The sequence below is a fragment of the Acromyrmex echinatior genome, chromosome 12 (assembly GCF_024713525.1).
Source record: "Acromyrmex echinatior isolate Ae372 chromosome 12, ASM2471352v2, whole genome shotgun sequence".
Taxonomy (NCBI): Eukaryota; Metazoa; Arthropoda; class Insecta; order Hymenoptera; family Formicidae; genus Acromyrmex; species Acromyrmex echinatior.
This window is the reverse complement of record NC_141863.1, coordinates 2,578,156-2,603,926: the sequence shown is the minus strand read 5'-3', so window position 1 is coordinate 2,603,926 and position 25,771 is coordinate 2,578,156. Positions and strand designations below refer to the sequence as shown.

At 32.0% G+C, this 25,771-nt stretch overlaps 2 protein-coding genes and 1 long non-coding RNA gene across 13 annotated transcripts in view; 1 reads left to right on the top strand and 2 right to left on the bottom strand.

The window, feature by feature from the left end:
* Positions 1-643: 643 nt before the first annotated feature.
* Positions 644-21,988, bottom strand: LOC105153810 (uncharacterized). Of its 4 annotated transcripts, none has more exons than XM_011068885.2 (8): positions 21,897-21,988; positions 9,657-10,120; positions 8,372-8,954; positions 7,619-8,179; positions 6,460-6,585; positions 5,578-5,713; positions 3,662-3,827; positions 644-3,138 (listed from the first exon to the last, which is right to left on the bottom strand). In XM_011068885.2, exons 2-8 carry the CDS (start codon positions 10,112-10,114, stop codon positions 3,045-3,047), a joined length of 2,124 nt encoding a protein of 707 aa, XP_011067187.1. In that variant the 5' UTR covers positions 10,115-10,120; positions 21,897-21,988; the 3' UTR covers positions 644-3,044. The 4 variants fall into 4 exon arrangements, with proteins under 4 accessions (XP_011067187.1, XP_087268258.1, XP_011067186.1 ...); XM_087412132.1 differs by lacking the exon at positions 21,897-21,988 and adding an exon at positions 12,841-13,406 and having other exon boundaries at positions 7,628-8,179; XM_011068884.2 differs by lacking the exon at positions 21,897-21,988 and adding an exon at positions 12,841-13,403.
* Positions 13,733-25,473, top strand: LOC105153811 (uncharacterized). Of its 6 annotated transcripts, none has more exons than XR_015547019.1 (5): positions 13,733-17,596; positions 17,770-21,512; positions 21,633-22,359; positions 23,050-23,228; positions 25,388-25,473. It is a non-coding gene; the product is annotated as an uncharacterized LOC105153811 (long non-coding RNA). The 6 variants fall into 6 exon arrangements; XR_015547018.1 differs by having other exon boundaries at positions 15,911-17,903; positions 18,279-21,512; XR_847135.2 differs by lacking the exon at positions 25,388-25,473 and adding an exon at positions 23,913-25,012 and having other exon boundaries at positions 16,136-21,512.
* LOC105153867 (uncharacterized) overlaps positions 24,490-25,771 on the bottom strand; it is a 58,291-nt gene continuing 57,009 nt past the window's right edge. For all 3 annotated transcript variants that reach the window (XM_087412130.1, XM_087412129.1, XM_087412128.1), the window contains one exon: positions 24,490-25,771. In XM_087412130.1, coding sequence (XP_087268256.1) covers positions 25,395-25,771 — 377 coding nt within the window. In that variant the 3' untranslated portion in view covers positions 24,490-25,394.

The window sequence follows — 25,771 nt, the reverse complement described above, 5'->3', positions numbered from 1 at the left end:
GGGAATAAAAAGGTGGAAAAAAGGAGCTCGGTGAGAGTGGCTAACATGGAATAGCCCTTAGCCGGTACGATAGCCGCTCTTTAGGCTGATGGACTTTTGCCCCCCTTTTCCCCCCTTTTCCCTTTTATCCCCTCATGACGCCACTCTCGTTCTCTTCGCCTGTCACCTCTTGCCTGTGGTCCAGCTTTCTACCTTCATCGCATTCTCTCTCTTTCTCTGTATTTCCTTCCTCCGCTTGTATCTGCTCTCTTTCCTATTTGCATTTCGCGATCTTTGCTGTGCCTTTGTGTATAAATATACATATATGTGTATATACATATATATGTGTTATAAATATACATTACAAGAATATTGGGTTTTGTTTAATATAATCCGCGTTATCAAATTCTATGCGTATACATACTAAATATAAAATACGTACTAAATATTTTTCAGTAATTACATTACTTAAAAAAATTTAGTAAATCTATCTATAACATATTTATTATAAATAAATAGTACTAATAAATAGTAAAATCATAATTTCTTATTATAATTAAAGAATGAGGAATATAAAATTTTTTTATTGGTAATCAATACATGTTACTTGAAATAAATGGATTATCTTGGTATTTGATAGAAAAAAAGAGATACACCAGAGTATAGTTTGATAAACGACAATGATTCTACGCATTTTATTACTCATACTTATTTATTATATAAATAATTTGCTCAACATTAATTAATTTAATTAGTTTTTCTTGATATGTTATAAATTACGCATCACTGAATAGATGATTACTCATAATTAAATAAGCGTTATCTTTGCGAGAACTCTTCGACAAATGCTAAGACATGATGAATTACTATATAAACAGTAAGATATTCGTGAGAATTGTATATATATTGTTTTCATTTTATCATGCCATATAATTACGAGCAACATACATTATTGCATTTTTAAATCAGTGATGTTAATAGTGTTTGTTATAAAAAAAGAGATAATAAAAATTCATTGGAAAATTAAGAATTTACTGTTATCTCTACATTTGTAATTTATGAATCAAGTATGATATTTTATTTACTTATAATTTTGTGTAACTTGTAATTTTGTGATGCAATAAGATGTATAATTATATTTATGTATAATGTAAATACTGTTCTACAAAGGAATCTGGATCTCGTCCTAAGGGATATTAAACTTTTATCATTCTTTAAAAAACAATTAACAAAATATATCTAGTACGTGTATTTACGTTATATATTACTCTTTGGAGAGAAAATTAAAATATACATCTATACATGCACATATATCTAGATATACATATTTCTTTGGATTATGTGGCATAAAACGTATATGTACAAAATTAGGCAGACATCATATCATACATTAAATATAAATCGCAGATAAGTATATTAATTATTTGAGGTACTTTATATGTCACACTGCCTAAAAATTTATATTAGAATTGTCTTGTATGTCACATTATCTGATATTAAAATTATAGAAAAAACGTATTTGTCAAAAATCAAAAGGAGATTTTTATTGTGTATTAGAAAATAGAAAACTAATTTAAAAAATTAAAAGTGAATTTTACGCTAAATTTTAAAACAATTTAAAACATTTTAAAACTATTTATTTTTATTTTTGTATGTATAAACACACATAATCTTCTTTTCTTTATTTTCTCCGGTTTTTCTGGTAGGGAGCGCATCAGTTCAGGCATTGCGACATAGTCTACAATGTCGGTAACGCAGCTTCAAAGAAGAAATCGTAACAAAAAGCGTTACCGATATTGTATCGATTCTAAGAAACATTCGATTATTTTGCAAAAATCGACACGACAAAAAGCGCAAAAAGATAAACGAACAGGTTATAAATGCATCGGTTACAATGTGCTTTTGCATTCCCAAAAGTCGAAATAGATAATTAGGAATTAATACTAATGATAAATATAAATAAGCGATAGGAACACAGTTTAAAAAATCATTTTCTAATTCAAAAAATTCGCAATAATTACTCAAGTAATACAATTATGTTTAATAAACATTAAAAATTATATATAAACTGAAAAATAAATGTTAAAAAGATAAGTTTTTTAAACTATTTAATAAACGTTATAAAAATGTTTAATAAGATGTTTGGAACGTCTATTAAATATTTTTTTATTAGTTTAAAATATCGTTTTTTATATGAGATATTTCAATGGCTTAATAATTAACGTTAATAATGCCTATATATATTATATGTATACATATATATATATGGTATATTATAAACATATATGATATACATAATAATTATATATATATTTAACGTTTTTATAACAAATATTTCAATTAAACATTTTTTAAACGTAAATTGTTTAATTACTTGAGTACTGATATCGGAGTGACTCCTTTGATTCGTATTAATGTGGTGTATTTAGCACGTATTAAACTTCAGCGTTTTATGTATTAATTAAATTAATGAAGATCAGATGTTTCTCTCTCTCTTCAATACTAAATTTCTGAGTAAATACATTTTTAATGTACATTGTTAGAAATGTTTGTGAATTTACAGTATCCTTATAATAAAAATGTGCAACGTATTAGGTAGTAAAAAGAAATCCATTATTTTTCCAATAGATGGCTTTAGTAATCTGTATCTCGCGTTGCAAGATTACTAATAAATTTACAAACTATAACATTTTGTTGTAATATCACAATATTAATAGAAATTTGTTGTGAATTTACAAAACTGGCGTGCTGTACATGCATATTAGAGATTTGCATATACTTTACCACAAAATGTTATTGTTATTTCTCAATATAACTGTTTAAATTTACAGTACATTTTTGTTGGATACAAATTTCTAACACTTGGATAGAAATTTCTTATAGTGTACACGCTATTTTTTTTTTGTACAGAATAATTCTATCTGTTTGTAATTAATACAATCACTTTTTCAATGATAATCAACATATTTCGATGTCAAAACCAATAATAAAGTCAATGCATGTTCACTACAGCTACGGTCGGCAAGTACAGAATTTCTACAAACTCTACGGAACAAAAATGATATTCACGATTTCTCCGTATGGGCAGCCGTAGTTGACGTTATAACCGACGCGATGTCGCTGGTGGATTGACTAGTGATTGGTTCTAGTGGTGGCACGCTAAAATAAAAAGAGAATAGTATTAAAGTGTAATAAATAATTATTACATAATAAGATTTCTAACTTTTTTAATTTAAAATGATTCTACTATTTATTTATTTGAATATATTTAAAAAATTAAATTTTAACAATAAAATATGTAATATTATAATCTAGCAATAATATTTTTAATTTGTATCATTTTATATTATTTTTATATTATTTTTACATCTTAATTTTTATAAAAATTTATATTGTGTAAAAAGTATCTCAAAACTTGCAATTATTTTCATTCCTGAGTTTTTCGCTGAATTTTGAGTTCGTAATTTTTTTAAACAAAACTAAAGTTATAAATGCCTGTACTGAGATACTACATAAATAAATTAACTTTATTTTTCTTTTTTGTTCAAAGTTTCTTCGACTTAATTTTAATTTTTTTTTTTAATAATTGATTTATTAATAGAATTACCGATAACATGCTGCATAATAATGTCGAAATATGTGCAAATCTTCTGCATTATAAATAAAGTGATTCGTGACTTACGTAAGAGTAGTTTGGCGATTCAACACGGCGGCGGTAGGTATTGCGAGAGGCGAGTGTGCATGTCCTAATTGTGTTCCAGTTGGTGTACCTACAGGAAGACAATGTTCTTCGACCCCTCCACCACCCCCACCCCCGCTTGCGTATATATTCAACTGCAACGAGTCCACTGCAATATCAATAAAAAGATCAATATCGATCACAATTACTTTGCTCATCATATTTCACGTGCTCGTCATGTTTTTACATTACTCTTAACTTCTTTTAACAAAAACGATACCTATATGTGTATAAATTGTATTTCAAGAAGATGTATGCATTATTCATGATATTACTCTATGATATGTCTAAATTTGCGTATTTCTAATAATACATTTGTTTACATATCTTCATTTATTTTCATTAATTATAGATACGCATTGATACTTAAATTATAAAGATTTAACGATCAGCTGATAGCTTTTTATCACGAATGAATATTCGAGATCTCAAATATTCATCGAATAATCCATACGATTATTAATCGACTTTAATCTTTATTTTGCCGTTTACTTAAAAAGTGCTCCAAGGTTGTAACGTGATTTTGAAGAAAGATAACTGTATATAATTCGAATAAAATTTTTTGAATTTTCTTTACTTTCATCTATTTTTTATATCTTCAGCTTTGCAAAGAAGAATTTTGACTATATGCGACAACGATGCCCGATTCGTTAAGTCAAAAGAAACACAATAGTTTAATTGTAAATGAAAAATATTGAAATCTCGGATGCGCAATTGCAAATTTTTTAGTCGATCGCAAGTTTTCTAGAATTTTACATGTGCATTAGTTATTTCGATCAATTTGTTAATTTTATCATGATCTCACAGAAAGTGAGAAAATATCGACGTATCGAAGCTAACGTCCTATACCTCTCTCCCGTATATCTCACGTGCGTGTTTTGAGTTAATCTCCCATCGACGAGTATATGTTAGTCGCTATCGGAATACATCCCGAGCTTTGACCAATCCGAGGCACTATCAGTTGTTGTGTGCTCTCATCGGAGCTTCCCCGACCCCTCTTCATGTACTTACACATGTACATTGTATGCAATCGTGTGTTTAGTCGGCCATCATGATTGTCGATGGACGTGGACGGGAATTATTGACTGATCGTTCCATGAAGAATATTTGTACGCGGAAAAACCGATTAGTTATTATTTACACGGCGATAGCAGTGGTAAAAATAATTTTTAGCTCCAAATTTAAACTGCACTTGATAATATATGTTTTAAATAATAATTCTAATAATAAAATGATTTATAAAATGATATATTTTTAGCGATTATATAACTGCTTAAGTAATAAGATATTAAAAATAATTTTTATAATAGTTTTGTTATTATATCATAATTGTTTTAAAATTATTCGCTGATTTTAAATTCTCATTAACATCTAATTATTAATACTCTTGTAAAGATTATTAGCATCAAAAATTATTAAATTGGTTATCAATTTAATAAGTGTGATGTTATTACTCTGGTTCTGTGTTCATGCGTTTCGAGACCGAAAAAGATTTCGGCGCGGTTCGCAGAATCAAATATGTATATATAAATTCACACAGAAATATAATATTTAAGCACCAAGATCCGCTTTGACCGAATATAGGAATTTCTCTTATTTAATTATATAATAGTTTTGCATACAAATATATATTCCTGAAAGAGGAAATCTTATTCACTCCTATCTGTAGGTACACCTAATCAATTGCCTAACTAATGTTCGTGAAAAATGAGAATACAAGATATTATTGTCTATTGAAAAATTTTGACGGAGAGAAAAATGTGAAGATGATATCACGTACAATTGTTAAAATGTAAACTAATAGAAGATATTAGTAAAAAATAAACTATATATAATGGACTTGCTCACCGAAGACTCACCAAGTAGACTGGACTTGATATCGGTCTTGTGGAGACCACTAGGACCGGGTAAATTTCCAGTGATGTTCGAGTGGTTCTTCGGTTTCCTCTTCCGAGTCTGTATTCCTTCCTTTTTCATACTTAAAGGCCTATTTACCTGTTTGTTATAATCAATCTGATTATATTTCTATGTGAAAAGTTCCTAAAAATTATTTATTTTTAATATTCTCCAACTGGTTAAAGCATAAAATCGCTCAATTGACTTTTATATTATAACTAATAAAAATGAAAAAGGCTAGAGAGGACAGTCATTGTTTCGATTAAGGTACGAACGGTACAGTCACGCATTGATCTCTGTTTTAATTAAATTTGTTGTTACGATCGTTTGCACAGATTCGCGCGATAATCTGTGCTCCTCTTCAACATCGAGACGGGGTCGTCTCATGTGTGTAAAAACAATCAAGTTGTCGTTATCGCCGTTAGCAATCATAAAAAAGCTGATAACAACGCGCTGACCAGTTCGCAGTAAGATTAATGTTAATTAAAAAAATTTCTCTACTGCTTTCTTGATGTTTTTATATCGCGCAAGAATGGAAACATTATTGTAGTAATTCTCAGAACATTACTCGGAAACACCATCGATAAGAAAAAGAAATTTTACTCTTTGTATTACTTTTAACTACATTTTTAATAATGATTAAGAATTAAATAATTAAAAAGTTCATAGTGAGTTTTTTTGCTACATGATTGTTACTCATATCTTTTAATTACGCTGTTATTATTTGATTTTACAATATTTGTAAATAAAAATAAATAGAATTGATTGAAAATTTTCCATTCAAACGAGGTACGAATGAAAAGCATTTAATGTACATAATTTTGTTATATGATTTCGAAACTTACGTTATGTAACTTATAATAAAGGCCACACGCATTGCAGACTGGCTCACCATTATTGTTTCGTCTCCAAAGAGTTGTGTTGCTTGTCCTACAATTTGCACATTGTACCCCTGCTCTTCGTACATTAGTCTGTAACATAAAAAAACATTTCATATCAACACATAAACACATATCAATGACAAAGTAATGTAGTGCACATAAATAAATTTATTATGTGTAAGATATTAAATTACAGAAGTTAAGTTATATATTTCGCGAATAATGTACTATTTTCTGTTTCTTCTTTTTCTCTCTCTCTCTCTTTCTCTTTTGCTTATATTTGATAATTTAAAAAAATTAAAATATATTTTGTTAGCTTAAAAAGGACTCGCGAGAGAATTCGTCGCTCTCGATGACGACATAAAATGTTGCGTTGCCGTCAAGAAACAGGGAGTATTTGAAGAATCGAGACAACGAAATGGGAGTGCTCAGAGCAAGAAAAATAGAGCAAACAACCGCCGACAAGTCCCGTAGTGATTATTTGCTCGAGATAACGTTCCTCTTCCCTCTGTCTTTAGCAGCGGTAGAAGGAAACGGTGAAGAGAGGCAGAGGGCGCGAGAATGTTACTTAATATCGAAGCTACATACGCTTCATGGGTGAGAAATTTATCAGGGTAAATATCAGTGGCCTCATTTTAGCAGTGGTCAAACGGATTTCGGCAATTAAATATTTGAATGTGAGAGCAGCAAACAGTATTTAATCTTCCTTTCACCCTTTTCAATATGTACAATATTGTTCAGTAGATTCAAAATGTTGTATGTTAAAAATGATTAGAAAAGAGGAAGAGAAAAATAAAGATTCAGTTATGGATAATTCGAGAGTCGTTTTTAAAAAAATAGCATTTAAATTCCAATTTTAATTACACGCACATTTATAACTTCATGAATATTTCTTAATTTTTTTATATTTTTGTAATATGGTTTATAATAGTTTCTAATAGTTTCTAGTATAAATTGTAATATAAATTATACTTCAATTAATAATTTGAATAATATAATGTACAAATTGCATTCTTCATTTAGTTTAATTATTCGGACTCTCGAAATCTATATAAAAATTAATATTTGAAAAATTAGATTACAATATACTACAGTTAGATTACAGTAATCACATGATTCGCACAGTGTTTACCGGTGCAACCGATTGCTTCGGTTTGGTGCATCGCATAGGTGGTCTATTGACGCCATTCATCTTATTGTAGAGCCCACAAGCATTGCAAAGATAGTGACCAGTGCCATCTCTTCTCCATAATGGTGTCATGCTGGCCGCGCAATTAACACATTCTTTGGGTTCAGTTGTTATGACTCCATCGAATCCCTCCTCAGCACTGGAAAGCGGAAGGGTAGTCCATCCAGGAGATGGTCCATTTCCGCTCGCGGAAACGCTGTATCCACCGCTACAGTTGGGATAGAGCTGCACGTTAGCAGTATCGTTAACGGAAATCGTAGCGATGCCTGGATAACTCTGGACATACTCCAAGGGGGGAGTACTGCCACCTGACCAATAAGGATCACCTGAGGAAGGTTTCACATATTGATATGACGTCGGTCCTGTGCTGTATAGAGTCACTTGGGAATTTGGTGAACCGGGCTGTTCGTAGTGTAAGGGAACCGCTCGGGTGGCGGTCAAGGATGATGCCAACGTGGGATCGCTCTTCATGTATGCGCTGCTAGATGATTCTACCTATTAAATGCGAAATAAATTTTCTCGGTTTCAAAATTAAGAAATTTAGCCAATAAAAATTTTTATAAATTTTTAAGTAAAAGGATGATTAAAATACAAATAAATAAATAAAAAAAGTAACAATATTTAAAGTAAAATAATTGAAACGATATATAAAATATATTATTCAAATAACTGACCGCGTTTTCTCACCTCGGTAACTCTCGAGCCAAGTTGCGCTGCTGGTGGATATGCCAAGATCACAGGTTCTGGCTTGGTGTAACTATACGTTGGCGTCTGTTGAAAAGTTTCGCCAACAGATAAATACTGTGTGTATTGAACGGGTTGTGTGGGTGGAATAGTGACTGTTTCCAGCGTGGTGTACGTATTAGAAGCTTTGATGGTTTCCGCAGCAGCCACAGCTTCGGCGTCATACTTGACAACGCCGTCGGCATAACTCGTTGCTACGAGCTGTTGCTGACTGGCACGTATACCATCGATTGGCGGTGAATATGGTGCGGGTGATCCAAGATGGACTGTAGATCCTGATTGCGTAACGATCGAGGCGTCGCCGTAATCTTCCGTCGTGGTCAGAACTGGCGATGTTTGATACCTTCCTCCGTTTGGTCCAGAGACTTGATGATTTTCGGGAGGACTGAATCTTTGGTGGCCTGCCTGCTGAGTTCGTCGATGGTCCGGTACTTGTACGGTGATCACATGATTCTCTCTTCGGACTTCGTCGGAGTAAGCATATATTCGATCTACTTCCAATCTTTCTGGCGCAGGCGTTTCGTATCTTCACGCGAAGAAGTAATAGAATAGAATTTTATTCATTTCAGCATATTTACAAGCCAAGAAGAGGACTTGATTTACAATTTTTCCTTAACTTATTTATTTATTCATACTTTTCGTTTGCCTCTCGTTTGTTTATTCTTTTCCTATAACTCTATTTATCCTACATTACTTAACTACTCTTTTGAAATCTTATCCTCACAGCCTTATTACACAATCTTTGTTTATTTTCTATCTTAATTTACTAATCTTAACTCGGCATATACTCATCTACATTACTTCCCTTTTATTTTGCTTAAGCCTAAACTTCTAATATCATTCTTTTCCTCAACATTTCTTTCTGATATCGCTATTCTTTAACTTTTATCTTTCCTCTTCTTTCTTCTTTTTTTCTCTCTAATTTTTTCTCCTTTCTAATTTTTAAAATTTTCTTAACACTTTTCCTTTTGTTTTGCCTACATCTACTCTCCATAATTTCCTTAATATCCCCTCTTTATCTACTCCTAACTTCTCAAATCTTCCGCTCATCTTTTTATATTCTTTCACATAATGCTCTATATTATCTACGTCTGTGTCACAAAAAACACACCTTTCCTCTTCCTCTCTTGACCAATATTTTCTAAATTTCATTAACAAAGAAGTAATATTTATCTATAGGTATTTTCTCGATCAGCTTTAAGTTTGTCACTCTTTCTATTATTCTTACCTGGGCGGTTCTTTAACCGTAAGTGTGATGGTAGCATCGGAGGCCTCAGAAACTTCAACTTGAACTTCTTGTCCGCTAGTAGCATAAACGACACGTTGCTGATCCGTCGGTCGTTGCTGGTTCTCAGTATGGGAAATCTGCACGTAATGCTGCGTTTGTTGCTGTTCCTCTTGGAAATTACGCTGTTGAACTTGTTCATGTTGCTCATTTCTATGTTGAAGTCCCTGATGAAGACTCCCACTAATCGAATTCGAATCTGGAGATTCCGGATCAACTTCGGCAATTCCCTCAGTTATATGACCAGCGGTTGTAATCGTTCTCACATGTCTTCTAGTCGTTATTACGCTTTGAGGACTTCTAGTTGTCTGATCTTCATTTCCAGAAACTTGTGAATTATCGTCCGCACGATGATTATCCCATTCCATCTTGATTTCTTGCTTTACCAATGTCTCTTTCATCACGTCCTGAATAAAACGCAAGTTCCACTTTAGGAACAACATATAATTGAATATTTAATTCCATGACAAACATCTTAATCGCGTCAGCGATTTCATCGACATTTCCGATGAGATGTCTTTATTTTTCATTTTATTAAATCTCTCTCTCTCTTTCTCTCTCTTTCTCTTTCTCTCTCTTCGTGGGAGAAATATTATAATTCTATTATTATTCTTTGTACTAGGAATAATTAAAAAATATCTTATCTTTAATAGACATATTACGTTATTTATTACGGATATAATTTATCGAAAAGATAAATGCAAAAATCTTTTTCCTAACTTTTTCTGAATAGCATAATATAAATGTTAATGTCAGACAACGACACGTGCGAAAACTCGCGCGCAAAGACATCAGAATAATGTTATCGTCGTGATAACAAAACGGTACAAGTAAAGTCATATGTCGGATTTTTAACCGGATAACAGATGAGATCGATGTCTAGGTCGACAATCCCGCAGAAACTTTTACTCTCATCGATAACTTTCGTTCTAGAGAAAATATACCGTTGTAGATGATTTGCTATTAATTAATTATTAAAGGAACCGCTGACATTTAATATGTTCTTTATTTTTTGATTTTGTAAAATCAAATTTATTTTTTTAAGAGAAAAAAAATTTTAGATAATGGATATATATGATAAAATTACAAAATATTATAACAAAAATCGATTTTTTTCCTTCCATGAAAAAATCAAAGAGATTCTGAAAGTAGATATTAAGAAAGCATACCCGTGTCTCGGTACTGACTTACTTCGATATTGTCGCGATCTAAACAAAGCGACGTAAACAAGGGGCAATCATACTCCATTTCCTGTTCTTGAACAGTCGCGACCGCGGATTTAGTTGATGAAATTTCAAATTGTTTAAAACGAGATTGAAAGTGAAGAAAATATTAAAATAAACAATAATGTGCAGTATCCAAATCGAAATAATTATTGTTATGTGTGTGGTTTATTTGCACCTCCAAGCCATATGCGAAATATGACAAAAAATATTGTGGCAGCATTTGAAGCCCATTTTCATGTGATGTATATATCGAATTTGTGGTACGTGTCAGAAATGGTGTGCGGTTATTGTTATCGTTGTTTGCTCGGATGGGAAAATGAATCCTATAAAAATAAATTTGTTGCACCGACAATTTGGCTATGATGTACCGAACATGTACCGAACACGAATTATGCTATTTTTGCACAATAAAATTGAATCTGGTTTCCGATACAGTATTCGTACAGTACTCGAAAAAAGTAGAATCGCGCTTATGTAACTTATGTGGAACGCTTATGTAGAATAATTCCGTAGTTCCGGCATGAGAATTTTCGACTGTGTCTACAGAAGACATACCGGAGGAAAAACAATCAAAATTATCTACTTCTACTTCAAGTGACATATTTTCTGAGTTCGAATCCGAATTTGTTGCAATAGTGAATTGGGCTATAAAGTGCCGCATTTTGTACAAGTAAATTTTAGTGATATTGTTCGTGAATTTATCAAAAAGTGCAGCAGAAATAATTGCATTGCGTTTGAAGCAATGGAATTTAGTTGCTGATGAAAATAACGAGACTTCGTAAACGCGACATCACAATTAAATTCGACAAATATTTCTATTTACACGAAGAAAAGAACTTGGCCTGTTATAATGATGTTGATGCATTGTTTAGAGGGAGAGAGAGAAAATTAACATTGATGATTTAATATTGATTATATCTCTAAATAAGTTTCTAAATCAAGTAATAATCTGTTCGTCAAAAGTTAATCAATCAACAGGATGAAGACTAACGGTCCTGCGAACCCTATTAGTCATTCTTTCAGGGGATTCCTCGAGGCACGCGACACGAAATTGTTTCAGCTCGCAGGTAAGAATACATGGGTCAACAAGTTTAGTGAAGAGAGGTGGAGGAGAGGGAAAGGACCGGGGACACACCTCGTCCGTCTCGGGAAAAAATGCGAGAGGTACTGTTTGTCCTGCGTCATACTTCCGTTCAGCAATGTCAAGTTTCGACTTCCGGCGAGAGCACGCGATGGCTCTCTTTCTTTGGCAAAGACCTCCGCAACTTCCGCTATATCTCATCGACGATGATCTCGTAATCTGTACTTCGATCGTTGATTCTGTCGCGAACGTTAAATCGAATCGTAATGCGACGATGATGGTGATGGTAGCAGTGAATTGAATAAAAAAAGTTTATTATAACAAATTTAAGTAAAATAATCGGAAAAATTATTTATCATGCGATGACAATTTCATTTCTATCATGATTGAAATTAATAAGCGTTTCTCTTCAATCTTGAATAAAACATTGAATGTTGAAGAAAATACAGTGGCATGTGGAATCGTATCATTATTTTAAAGATTAAAGATGTCGAAAATATCTAATGATTTATTAAGAGATGTATAGTTTTCGTAATTAATCGATAAAAAATTATTTTAGATTTCAATCTCAGTAAACGGAGTCTCTCGTAAATTTATTTTATAATGAATAAACTTTTAAATAACGTTTTGAATAACTCCCAGCATTGTTAATATAATATATTTATTAACGTCAATTTTAATGATGCAAATATATCGCGCGTAGTTTTATTTAAAAAACCTTAAAATATCTTTAATTAAGACATTGAATCATTCAGTATACTCTATATTTTTCTATGTCTCTTCCGGATTTCATTTGCGCAAAATAATCGGTCCTTGGTACCTCATTCGCTGTATGTCGCATTTGATCTTTACGTCGGATTTTTTATGTTGTCGCAGTCTGCAATCCCGACGCACCAAATATACACTCTGGTCCCTGAGACTGATACACTTGAATAGATAGCACTAAACAGAGAGTATATGCACTCGGAAATATTTGCGGGATCGGTGATGAGAATGTTTGGAAAAAAGAGAGAGACGCTTCGCCGGCGGGAAGCGCCTTGCAACTGACGATGGAAAGAGAGATGATTCGCCTTGGTGTCCCACAAAGAGATGGAAGGAAAGAGGTGGAATTGTAGCTACGTCGGTAAGTTTCTACTTGACTTCAGACGAGGCAATGCATTCTTCTTGCGGTGCTTTCGTTAACGAGCAGTGAGCAGAGAACAGTAACAAAGTATGTGTATGTATGTATGAGAAAGAAAGAGAGGAAAGCTATATGGAGAACATGCAGCAACAATTTAGATGGACACCAACACCACTGAGAGCGACCGATTGGGCGGACCCTCGCGTCTCATTGGTCAGTCGATTGCGAGATTCTCTACGGCTATTCTCACATGCTGTTATTGCCGCAAGAATCGATCATGCTTCTCGTCTTTCGAGCAATACGATGCAAAAATCTGGTATAAGATTTTCTACATTTTATTTACACCTGCAATTCAGTTCAGTTTTGTCTTTTCTTTTCTGCCGACATTACACTTATCTATCTTTAAATGTGACAAAGATATATCTAAAAATGAACGAATTTATTCTTTCAATAATGAAATTAAAAATCTTCCCATTAATAATAGTTTACCATAAAATACCATAAACTTAAAACGTGGTTTTCCCAGAATAATATTTTTGATATTTTTGATATTTTCTATTTTTATAGTTCGGTAAACATTTTTTACGCAACCGTTCGTTAGTTATATAAATACCATTAAATACGATAGTAAAATCCAACGAGACTGTTCATAATTCTGTCCAGCCGGATTGGACGAATTATACATAGTATGGTCTGAGGAAAAAAAGGTCGCAGAGGGAGTTCGTTTGTTTGCTTAGTGATAAATGCGATGAAACGACGACAAGAGATAGCGAGGGACGACGAGGGAAACATGTCCACGAGATCTTGTCGTCATCGTCGGCCATCGTTGCTAATGCCTTGCATCGCCATTTTGTAGCGGCAATAGCTTAATCGTAGGGGGATGATGATTCATCCGTATACACTGGCTAGTTGGAAAAGGGATTGTTGGCAGATTTGTAATATTATCTCATTTTAATACAACAGAAAATAGGAATGGAAAATATTTATTTCGGAATTATAAAATTTACCGTTTAATAATACAGATGACGTTCATAATGTCTCTAATTTTTAATAAGTATATTCCAATGATATTCACGTATACCTACATCAATTAGGTACGTAAATTGTCCGAAATCCAATAAATTATTCTTTTAATTATTTTTTAAGCAATTTGTGAAATTGCCTAACAAAAGTGAAACTTGTCATCTGTGATAAGTTTCTAATGTTGGACATTAAATTTTTTTGTAACTAATTTTAAAGTGACAATTTTTACAGGATATATACGATAAATCAATATTTTAAAATAATCAGAAATAAAAAGAAGCACATATGGATATTTCTGGACATTTTTATTGTAAAAAACAAAAAAGTTTTCTACAAAAAATTATCAAACTTCCACATAAGCTTTTAGTGGCTTTTCCAGATCGTTGGATCAAGCGAAACCCCATCCCCTAATCATCCCTCATCTCATTCTTTTGCATTTTTTCTTCTCTAGAAGTATAAAAGGATACTCTACTAAGATATTGAACATAAATATTTTACACAACTGAATTGTGCAACCACCATTGATACTACAACGAATAATATACTTCAGTGCAACGTAAAGTGGAATATTTTTCCGATATTTTGTGTATCACTAAAGGTGCTTATGTGAAAGTTTGATAATTTTTCGTAAAAGAATTTTTTAGATCTTCTTTACAATAAAAGTATTCAGAAATATGTATCTATATTCATTTTTATTTTTCGTTATTTCAAATACCGAGATATTATTCATCGTATACACCTTATAATAAGGTATACAAACAGAAAAACAATTTTCAGGTCTTTTTTTATTATATAATGCTGTATAAAAGATAGATAATAGATCAAAATTACATTATAATAATTGTTTAGATGACTAGTTATTACAATGATAATATTGACATGACTTGTATAAAATAAATGCGAAAGTATCTGAAAGCGAACTGAATAACGATTAAAGAAATAGATAATTTTGGGCATAATGGTAATACGTCAGTTATTATTCAATCACAGAAAAATAAATAATTGCAATTATATCATAGGAAAAGCATACGGAAGAGTCATCTTAAGATAATGACTATTGCTTGCGTCATCGTGCACCTGATTCATTTCTGTAAATGGAATGTCATCGGCAATGGAAACCGTAACAATTTTTGATAATTAAAAAGGTTAGTCTATCATATATAATTAAATATTTCAAATAATATATTCCCTAAATCAATTAATAATGCAAGTTTGACAAGAGGCAATTGAGATAAAGGGACACATTTGCTATAAATTTATCAATTTGCACGATCGATACGAGCGAGAGGATTGATTTAAAACAAACAATTTAAAAAGAAAACAAATATATATTTTCGAGCCGAACCTTTGAACGCATGAAATTGTCCGGAATGGCGTACGTGACGCTGGATATTTCTACCTGCGATCGTAACGATACCAACCTAAGTGTGTTCGCTCGATAGAAATCAAGAGCACATTCACACGCACACACAGGTTTCCTCTTGACACAATATTTCGCTGATAAGAGCTATTATGAGCCACGACAAAAGAAAAAGAGATTATACGCAATTGCAACACACTAAAAGTTTGGTAGGACAAGTCATAGCTCTGTTTTAAAATAATTTTTTCGTTAAATTAATACATTGATGAGATATTTCTCATATAGAATAAGAAAATGACACAATAGGAAAGAAATTTCGAAACTTATGCTATTTATTATATAATTATATAACACAAAAATATATGAATAAGTAAATATAAAGTTAAGAATTTCATATTGATGCAGTAATTATGTTTGTCTATATTTATAATCATTATTTGAATATAAATTTAAAATAATGAAATTTGATTTTATGACTTTATTAAAAATTATTAAATATAGCAGTATTATGATATAACACAATAGAAGGAATTTTATAATAAAGTTCTAATAAATAAATGGATAAATTTACATTTCTTTCTCTATTAAAGAAGATTAATGATATTTATTTTCTCCCTCCCTTTTTTTCGTATTTTTTAATTCTTGTGTAGTCTCTTTTCTGTTTGTATGACACATTTATTAATTTAGTAAAGTTATTACTAGTAAAAGTTACCGTCTCCCATAAAATATCGATTACAAAAATAGATATAATAAGTTTCCAACGGAATCATAAAAATCAATTCCTTTTTTTTTCTAAGACCTTTTTTTTCTAAGACCTTTTCTAAGACCTCCTGTTTCGACAAAGTAACAATTTCATAGAAACTTGAAAGTGTATCGCATGTAGATTAGTTTACATAGTACAATTACGTTAAACTACCTGCATACAGAGCTTTAATGGACGAAGTTTGGTGATTGTTCAATTTTATAATCATGTTATGTCGCAGAGTAAGCAAACAGTACTCGACAAACAAGACGTAACTGCGACGCATGATGTATAATGCACGAAAGATTTTTCAGCGACGCACAATCAAATTCTGACAAACGTTAATATGAGTAAAACTGTTTCTTTAAAAGAAATAAAAAACTGTGTTACAAAACACTTAAGCTATTGAGTAAGCGTTGAGTTCAAATACCTAAGACATTCTTCAAGTATAAGATAACGATTCGGTATTGTACATAAATCATTTTTTGTACATAACATATTTCTAACATTTTATTTCTTGTACAGTGTTTTGTATTTGACAGCATTAAATAAATATAGATTAAAAATAACTATTTCTTTGTGTAAAAACTTTTTTGCATATCACGCATTTCGTGCATTCTCTTTAATTGATTTTTGTTAAGGCACAGCCTAATTATTTTATAAAAAAAAGTTCGTGGCTATATGTATATATATATAATAATAATTATGATAAATCTTTGTTCATAATAGTTATGGATAAGACGAACAAGACATAGAAGAATTAGAAGGTAAGAGATTGAAGATGCAAGATTACCTGAACGAAGATACTAGGACCGATACACAAAGCGTCACGTTGTACATCGGCGATGGGGAGGCGCTTGTGGTACCGCCACGCTGTCAAAATAAACGGCACTATCGCGATTTATCTCGTTTCCCATGATAATAAGAGATAAAACTGCATCCTTACATTAGCTAGTATATCAGCTAAAATGATAATTTCAGTCGTCGGATTCGCCAGGAGCGCGTAGGGCCGCTCCTACTCTCTTGAGTCGCGCCGATCTATGGATTTCCCCGAATAAATCTCTTCGGGGATTCACAAAAATGAGCTAGTAAGCTTATTTTAACCCGAAGTGCATTGTGTGAGATCGGTTATCACAAATAAGTATAACTCAAAAAAAATACAGCGGAAAATATCGTTTGATTTCGTGTTTATCTTATGACTACCTAAAAGAAATTCTGAAGTGTTATCTAACGAAAGTGTGAGCAATTCTTGAAATAAATTGTTCGCAGATTTTCATCTGAGAAAGCTATTTGATGTGTATGAGGGGAAAATTTACAGATTTACGATCAAAGTGAGTAATTCATGAAGCACACAAATGTGAATGGGTATTTAGTCTCATAAAAAAGAACGCGGAAAATTGTCAGCAATTCTGCAAGTGATGACATAAATGAAATATGTGCGCGTTGAGAATTGTTGCATTATGCTTGGAAATTAATACGTCACGAATTTTCGTATTTTTCCAAGGCAAACACGATGGAAATAAAAATCGAGCAAGCAAAGAGGATTTACGTCACTAAACGGGGCGCGAATACGTCGAGGCCATTTTCTTTATCAGCCATGTAGGAGTCCCTTATCATCATACACGAAAAAAAATACAGGTGTGTGTAGATGCGTGATTGACGTACGTGTGTGTAAATCCGTATCACTGGGAATCTACGCGAAAATGATGTCTTATTTACGCCTGTTGACATCATGCAGTTCAAAGTATACTGATATATATGGTGTCGTAAAATTATCGAATGTTCTTTTCAGTATAACTTTTCTGATCTATATAGAGGTTTTTTGTATTAATGAAGATATCGATATTCTTACTGCTTTCCAATTTTAATTGTTGCATATTGCTATAATTAAATTTAAATTAAAATTTTATTAAAATTGAAAAAATAGATTCTTTTCAATTAAGTGTTTAAAGAATTATACGATTTTAGCTTGAAATGATAGTTTAGCATTGTACTGTTCTTTTACAATAACAGATTAAAGAAATTTCTCAAGACGCAACACAACAGATAATGATAGCGCTAAGTTCTTAGATCTTATTGAATACTAAGAAGTCAATAAAACTTTATTGCAATTTGTCATCGTTTTGTAATCAAGTATAGTGCACGCTCGTGCACTAAAATGGCGAACATAGAAGTCCTTTATGGTATGTGTTTAAATGACTCGACGGTGATGTCTCACGTCCACAAGGCGTGCAAAGATGAAGAAGGTTTTACAGCGCAATTACTGAAATTTACAACGAGACAGAACTGTCTCAATTTTAACGTCGACGGGATTAACATCGCGCTACAACCGCGTTGTGCAAATACAAGTTTCATGTTCATTGTTTTCGTTGCAAATATAGTGCGCCCGTTTGTCGTAATATATCCGAAAAATAGATTCTAGAGAACGAAGATATTTACAATACTTACAATGACTTCAACAACATTTCAACAAATAAAATAGTTTGAAAAAATATTTTTAAAATGTCGGAATTATTATTATTATCTAAAAATCATCTATCCTCAAACAGAAAAAATGAGATACGTAATAACGATACGATTATAGTGATGTTTGCATTTCTGCAATGTATAATGACGAGATCGAAATTTTTTATTTCAATATTTGTATATCCAACATTCGACCTGTACGAATGGAACATCACAAGACCTTGAAAAAATGATTTATATCGCATTCGGAACCAAAACTCGTGACACTTTTTCCAAACTATCTTTGATGATAACGAATTTTTACAAGAGATTTCATTAGTAAAATCCATTATAATATTATATAATATATACTGTTAGAAATGTAACCACGAGTTTCCTTTACATGTAAATGAAGCTCATGGTTATGAACGAAATTAAAAGTAATGAATAATTTAACTGAAAATTAAGTTACAGTAGTTACTTAAATGTAATAAACATATAAATTAAATTTTATAAATTTTCAAATACATTATAAATATATTTATGAAAAATACATTAAATTTCATGTACATGTACACAAATATATATTATATACTTTTCAGTTATAAATACATTAAATTTAATGTAATATCATAAAATTAAGGTCAAATTGTGTAACTTAAAAAAGTATATTAAATTTCATGAAATTTTTAACAATGCTTTGTATATTATGTGTTCATTCTTATTATAAATAATTCAAATTTACACAATATTATATTAAGTCTAGATGAAAATACGTGAAATATTTCTCAAATTAATTTCAAGTGAATTTCTTAAAGCTTTTTGATAAAGTTTTAATTTCGTGCTTAGTGATTCCTTATTCAATAGTACGAATTAGGAAAACGCTAGAAAATTACAGAGAGAATTTTATCAAATAAATATTTTACGCGTAAGTACTTCACATTTGCCAAAAGATAAGAGAAGAGACAGATCGTAAGATAGTGTTGAACTTTTAAAGTTTAAAGTATTTTCTTCTGGTTACCGTTTTTGACTGATCAAAAAATGTTTAACTGTTCAAATAAGCAAGAAAGTGAAGAATCCTGATTGTCACTATTTTCTTATATATTTCACGTGATGCGTGAATGATGCGGTATTTTTTAAAGATAAACTTTGTTTTACTTCCGAATAAATCGATACAATAATCGAGGGAAGACGTCGCCGCCGACGGTGACGGCGTGATGAAAGTCAACCGCAATGCGAGGACCAATAATTAACGTACACGACAAACAGTATTATCGTTATTGCCTGATATTATTCCCATTATCTTATATGTACGGCGGCTATGTGCTTAATGATTAATAAAATATTATCTGCGCTCAGAGTATATCTCTTTCTTCCTGGCGACAAATAGTTTCGTGCCAGACACCGCGAGAAGCACCGATGCCGATGTCGCGCAATCTGTGATCTACAGGTGAATATAAACCTAAAGTCTATCGTATTCGAAAATAGAACATATCGCGAACGTAATTCGAAAAAAAGACATGCGCAAAATAAAAAGACTATTCTATGGATATGTGTGAAGCTGACTTTAGTGGCTTTCGAGACATGTTATGGTTGATGTAAATTTGAAAAATTCTCCTAAATATTTGCAGCCCGAAATTTAAGGGAAATAAAGTTAGAAGTCAATGAATATATACCGAGCATGTGATATCGTGAGTGGTAATTGGAAAAAAAAATTAGACAATATCTGAAACAGTAGGTGCGACAAAAATATAATATAAATATAGAAACATAAGTGCAAAATGGAAATATGAGAAATTAAATGAATAATATGTGGAATTTCATAAAGAAAGTGCACATCTTGAACATGCACATCTTTAGCTTAGTAAGAAGGTCCGACCATCGAAATCTTCCGTCGTGAGTACGTACCGTCGGAATAACAACATTATCGATTAATATTTATATCGACGATATTTTTGCAACCGAGCAATTTAGACACCGTCCCATTTGGGATGTGCCTCGCTCATCGTAAACCAGACACAGGTGAATTAATTAAACATTAAAATAATTAATATGCTGTAAGTGAGAATGCTCAAAGATCTGCAAATATTCCCGATCGCACTTGTATATGTTGAATATATTATGTGTAACTTAATGAGCTCATATGCAATTTCAACGATTCGTGATGGTAATATTGTTCGCACCGGGCGCACATGCGATGCGTTGTTGAATGGTAAAACAGATGAATCGACATAACACCAAGGTGAACCACCGAGACTTTGAGGAAGAGAAAAATGAGAGAAAATCTGCGAGAGAGAGAGAGGGGGGGAGGGAGAGGGAGGGAGAGAGAGAGAGAGAGTGAGAGAAAGAGGAAAAAAAAGAAAGACGGATGAATCGAATCGGTAAGGACTGTGTCTAGATTTCGACGACGAGATCGATGAGGAGGAGGAAGCGGGCCGCGTACAAAACACAAGTGTCGGAACGGGCCGAACATAAAACACAAGTGTTCCTTTCGTGTACGGCGTTACTGGCGTTACGGATGTTCGCTTTCGTTTGGCTCCTTCTCGCATGTGTTTCTTTCTCTCTCTTTTAATAAGTGATAAAATCGCGTTAGACGATCCGCTGCTCCTGATTTAATAGCCTGAATCCCCATAAGTGTTTCTACGTATATATATATATTTTGCTTGCATGTATCAAAAATGAAATTATAAAGTACGAACCTTGAACTTTATTAGGCTTTAATGTCTTTTTTAAATATATTTCAATAACATTTGTTGCAGTCATTTTTATATTGAAACTGTTAAATTGTGTTGAATTATGATGGTAATGTATATCTATGTATAATTCTATGATATTAAATTTATATTAATATTAATTAAAAAACTTTTTTACATCATAAAGTTAATGATCGCTTAAAATATTAAACCCTTTCATTTATTACAGATACACGTGAGAGAAGACTGTCGCTAAAAAAATATTAACTATTTCATTTATCTAATGATTAATTTTAATCATTAATATGTCGTAATTTGAATTATTCCCAAATCATCTATTAATTATATAAATAAAAATTTATTTAACATTGAGGTCATGATTTGTTTACTAACTCGCTGTAAACCCGGCATTGCATTGCCGGTTTCTGACAACGGACGAAATCGATATACGGCCGAAAGGTCGCGAACGGAACGATAAGGGGTTTTAACTTACAAATCAAACGGAAGAGAAAGATGAGGCAGAAGAACGTCGAAGAAGAGAGCGGCTACGTGGAGAACTTTCCTCTTGGACTCTACTCTGTACTCGACGCTCCACGACGTGCTCCGACGTTCTTGGAGCTCGCTCCTCGTCGTTACTGCGTCTACGAGTGAGTTTGTGAGCGAGACACGCATGCGGCGCGCGCTTGACACAGGTGCGCTTCCACGAGGAGAGCGAGGAGGCCTGCTACTCTTCGCCGTCGTGCTCGTCGTCGAGTTGGAACTGCCGCCTGGTAGCGCGAGATCAAAGCTTCGATTTTATCCGAGAGCCGTCAAATATTAACTGATGACGATTAGAAAGCGACTGCTGCCGTCGCGCCGTGTCGTAGTGTGTCGGAATCCTTTCTGCGGACGCCATATTGGTACCGGTGCGGTACCGGTGCGGTGCTCGTCGCCTCTTTCGCTCTTCTACTGTGGTGGTAAGTTGCGAAAATAAAATAAAGATGGCAAATAATTTTTTTTTTTAACAATCGAGATAAATAGTCGATTAAAACAACGAAAATTTTAAAAATTGTATTTATGTAATTATCTATTTACGAATTGAGTAGAACACCTCTAATTTCTTAAGAGCAATATATTGTATTTTAAAGAAGTCCAAATCCGTATCATGTAAACAAAATAAGTTTTATTAGAAAAATTATAACTTAATTGTGTATTTTTTATAACTAAATCTGAACGTTATTATAGAATTCGAAGTCACAGTCGATTTATAATATATTACTTTTTATACTTCATATGTGCTATTTCGCATGTTTTTCGTATCAATGATATGTCTCATTTATTATTCTTCTCTTTATATTTGTTTTTTTTACATTTCGCGCAGATTATAGCTCGACCTAATTATCTTTTTATGTCCATATAATTCATCAAAGCAATTACACGATTGCCTCAATATAGATATGTCAATAAAAGTCGCTTTAGAAAGATTTAGTGTGAAATCTCTCTCAATGAATTTTTTATGAAAATTGTATAACGAGAAATAATTAAGTAAAGGAAAATGCTAATATTTGAATTAAAACATAGAACAATCTCCTAGAACAGAAAGTTTAAATATTTATCATGTTATGAAAAATCTTCGGCTTATTCATAATTTATTACTTTTATCCCAGGTTATATTTTCGTGGAGCTCCTTGACGAGGGATCGGTTTACCTTACCGTGTACACACACACAGGCATATACCTATCACAGTTATCATTTTGTTAGAAGGAGGGGAATGAAGCTTGAAGTCGGAGGGTTATAGTCATGGTTACAGAGCACACACTAGGGTACCACTGATAAGAGAATCAGGTGAGACATCGTTTTAATAAGGCAACGATCCAACGAGCATTATTGTCCCAGAAGCAACAGCGTAATGGAGATTCATGATGCATATAAGAGATATGTTGTATGATTGTTTTTAAGTTAACACAATTACAAATTATTTAATCAACAAAACCCTCCGGTAAAAATAAGTAATATATATTGAGATTTAAAGTTCATTTTTCATTAAATATTAAATTTATATTTAATGTTTAACGAAATAAATTATGTAATATTAATTTATATAATTTAAATAATGTAGAATTTATTTCATTTTTATTCGCAATGCTAATAAAAAAATGATATGTATTTTTTAATTACAACAACGTGAATGTTGTAACAAAATACTATAGTAAAACCAGTAAAAATCCGTATCTTTATTTATATAGATACGGATCATTGCGATTTTTATTGTATTTTGAATTAGTTAAGGATGGCTCAATAATAGAACAGAAACGTGCAGTTGTCAAATTCCGTGACTTGACATTCATGTCATTGTAATTAAAATATATCATTTTTCATTAGCATTGCGTATTCCATGTTGAGGTCCACTGCCCTTTTTTTTAAATTAAAAATGAAACGAATAAACAACTTTATAATTTTAAACAATATCTAATTATTCTCTCTAAAACTTTGGTGAATTCTAATGTCGACTACGCCATTGCAAACAAGAGAGGGTATATGTAGCGACAAAGATTAGCCGAGACATTGCATTATCGTCGAAAATACACAAGGATGAACTTTCTTTCGGCCGTTCACTGACTCCTCGTCTATCATCAACTGTATGTTTTTGTGAATATTATGGAGGACCTATATTAAACGTATATTTGTATGTGTAATTTAAATAATCTATTTCGATAATTCTAAAAAAAACATCATCTTTTAAATAACGCAATGAATGCATTATTTATGAAAAAAATGTAAATTGTACGCTTCATGTACATGTTACATGATTACATACCTAAAAACAGTAATGCGCATTGGATCAATCTTTTGCAATTTATTATAGAATGCACATAGAATATTATACTTTTCTTGTTATAATTTACGTTATAATTTTTAATTGTATTATGTTATAATTTTTCTGATAATTTAAGTCAGAGCCTTTCAACTCGCGCACAAAACGAATTTTTGTCGCACGGTGCACGAGTTGAAAAGCTCTTATTTAAGTTTTTAAAAATAATTAACTTACCTTCAGATTTAAGATAAGACACATAATTATATAAATTATAAATTAAAAAAATAAATGTTCGTTTAAAATATCCCATTTTATTTAGAAATAATCTAATATCTCAATACACAATATTCTAAAAGTATATTATGCGAAACATATTGACGTAAATACTTGCTAAAACTCGTTATTATAAAAAGACAAAAATATGTCATAATTATTGAATATATTTATTCGCATAACCGTCAGATATGTTTACTCATATAATATACACCATTGTTGCTATATATTTATTATTTAATTGTATTATATTACATTATTGTTATCATTTTTATCGCTCTCGCGATAAAACGATATATTTTATGTTATACCTATTAAGAATATTATATATCCGTTCGATTAAAATATCCTTGCTTTTATGTAGTTTTATGCTGGAATAAGAACACTTACATATAATCTTATATATAATTTTACATATAAGAAAATTCCCATATACATATATATACAAATACAACAATATCATTCGTAATTTGGTCTTACTGTCTTAATTGAAATAGGATTTGTTAATAAAATCTTCTTTGGTAAAAAAAAAGAGAAAAAATTAATAAAAATAACATAAAATAAAGAAAAAAATTATTTTTTTACAAAGAAAAAAAATCTGTTTTCCTTTAGGAACTACTCTTTCTAAAGGAAAAGCTTCGATTTTCCGAAAAATTCTAAAATTCTAAAACATTCTAAAACTCTTATTTACAATAGCACTGCTTTCATATTTTCACACATTTTTAAAAGATGTATAACTTTTAATTTTGCGTATCACAATGCGTGCAGGAAAGTAAGATCAGCGAGATTGTGTGTCTCGCTGGTTAAAAAAATAAAAAGTGGGAATCGAACCCAGGTCTTTTGCTTGACAGGCACTTAATTACTTAGCTACGATTTTTTATTTATTGCCTGCCTTAACAATCCGACATCTTTCCAGACTGTGTTTAGGATGATATCGACACAACCGTAGATCTCTCGAGGTGACCATTGTCCAGCATAATTTTAGATCCGGCTGGACTAGTCGACGGACTGCCTAGAGTGACGATATGTGGCGAAGTGAGTTGATGATGATCAGGTGATTGGCCAGCTGAGACCATTCCAGGTGAGCGCGTTGCGCAAGGTGGAGATGGACATTCGATCTTTGGTGAATGGGTCTCTAGCAATTGGTGTTGTTGTTGCTGTTGCTGTGAAGTGATCAGATCGTAATACACAGGCTGATAGGGCACTAGCCTACCCGAAGACTGAGAACTACCGTAAAGATTACTTGAATATGTCATTTGCGATACGCCGGTATGAGCCATCCTCAAATCATTGTAGGTAT

What these genes read in the sequence shown, in the direction of transcription:
- LOC105153810 (XM_011068884.2), bottom strand. Translation starts at nt 12,861, where the DNA reads ATGCGACATACAGCGAATGAG. An exon ending in TGCGACATACAGCGAATGAG is followed by an intron (nt 10,121 to 12,840) that starts GTACCAAGGACC and finishes CGTTTTATTCAG; the next exon opens with GACGTGATGAAAGAGACATT. An exon ending in ACGGTTAAAGAACCGCCCAG is followed by an intron (nt 8,955 to 9,656) that starts GTAAGAATAATA and finishes CTTCGCGTGAAG; the next exon opens with ATACGAAACGCCTGCGCCAG.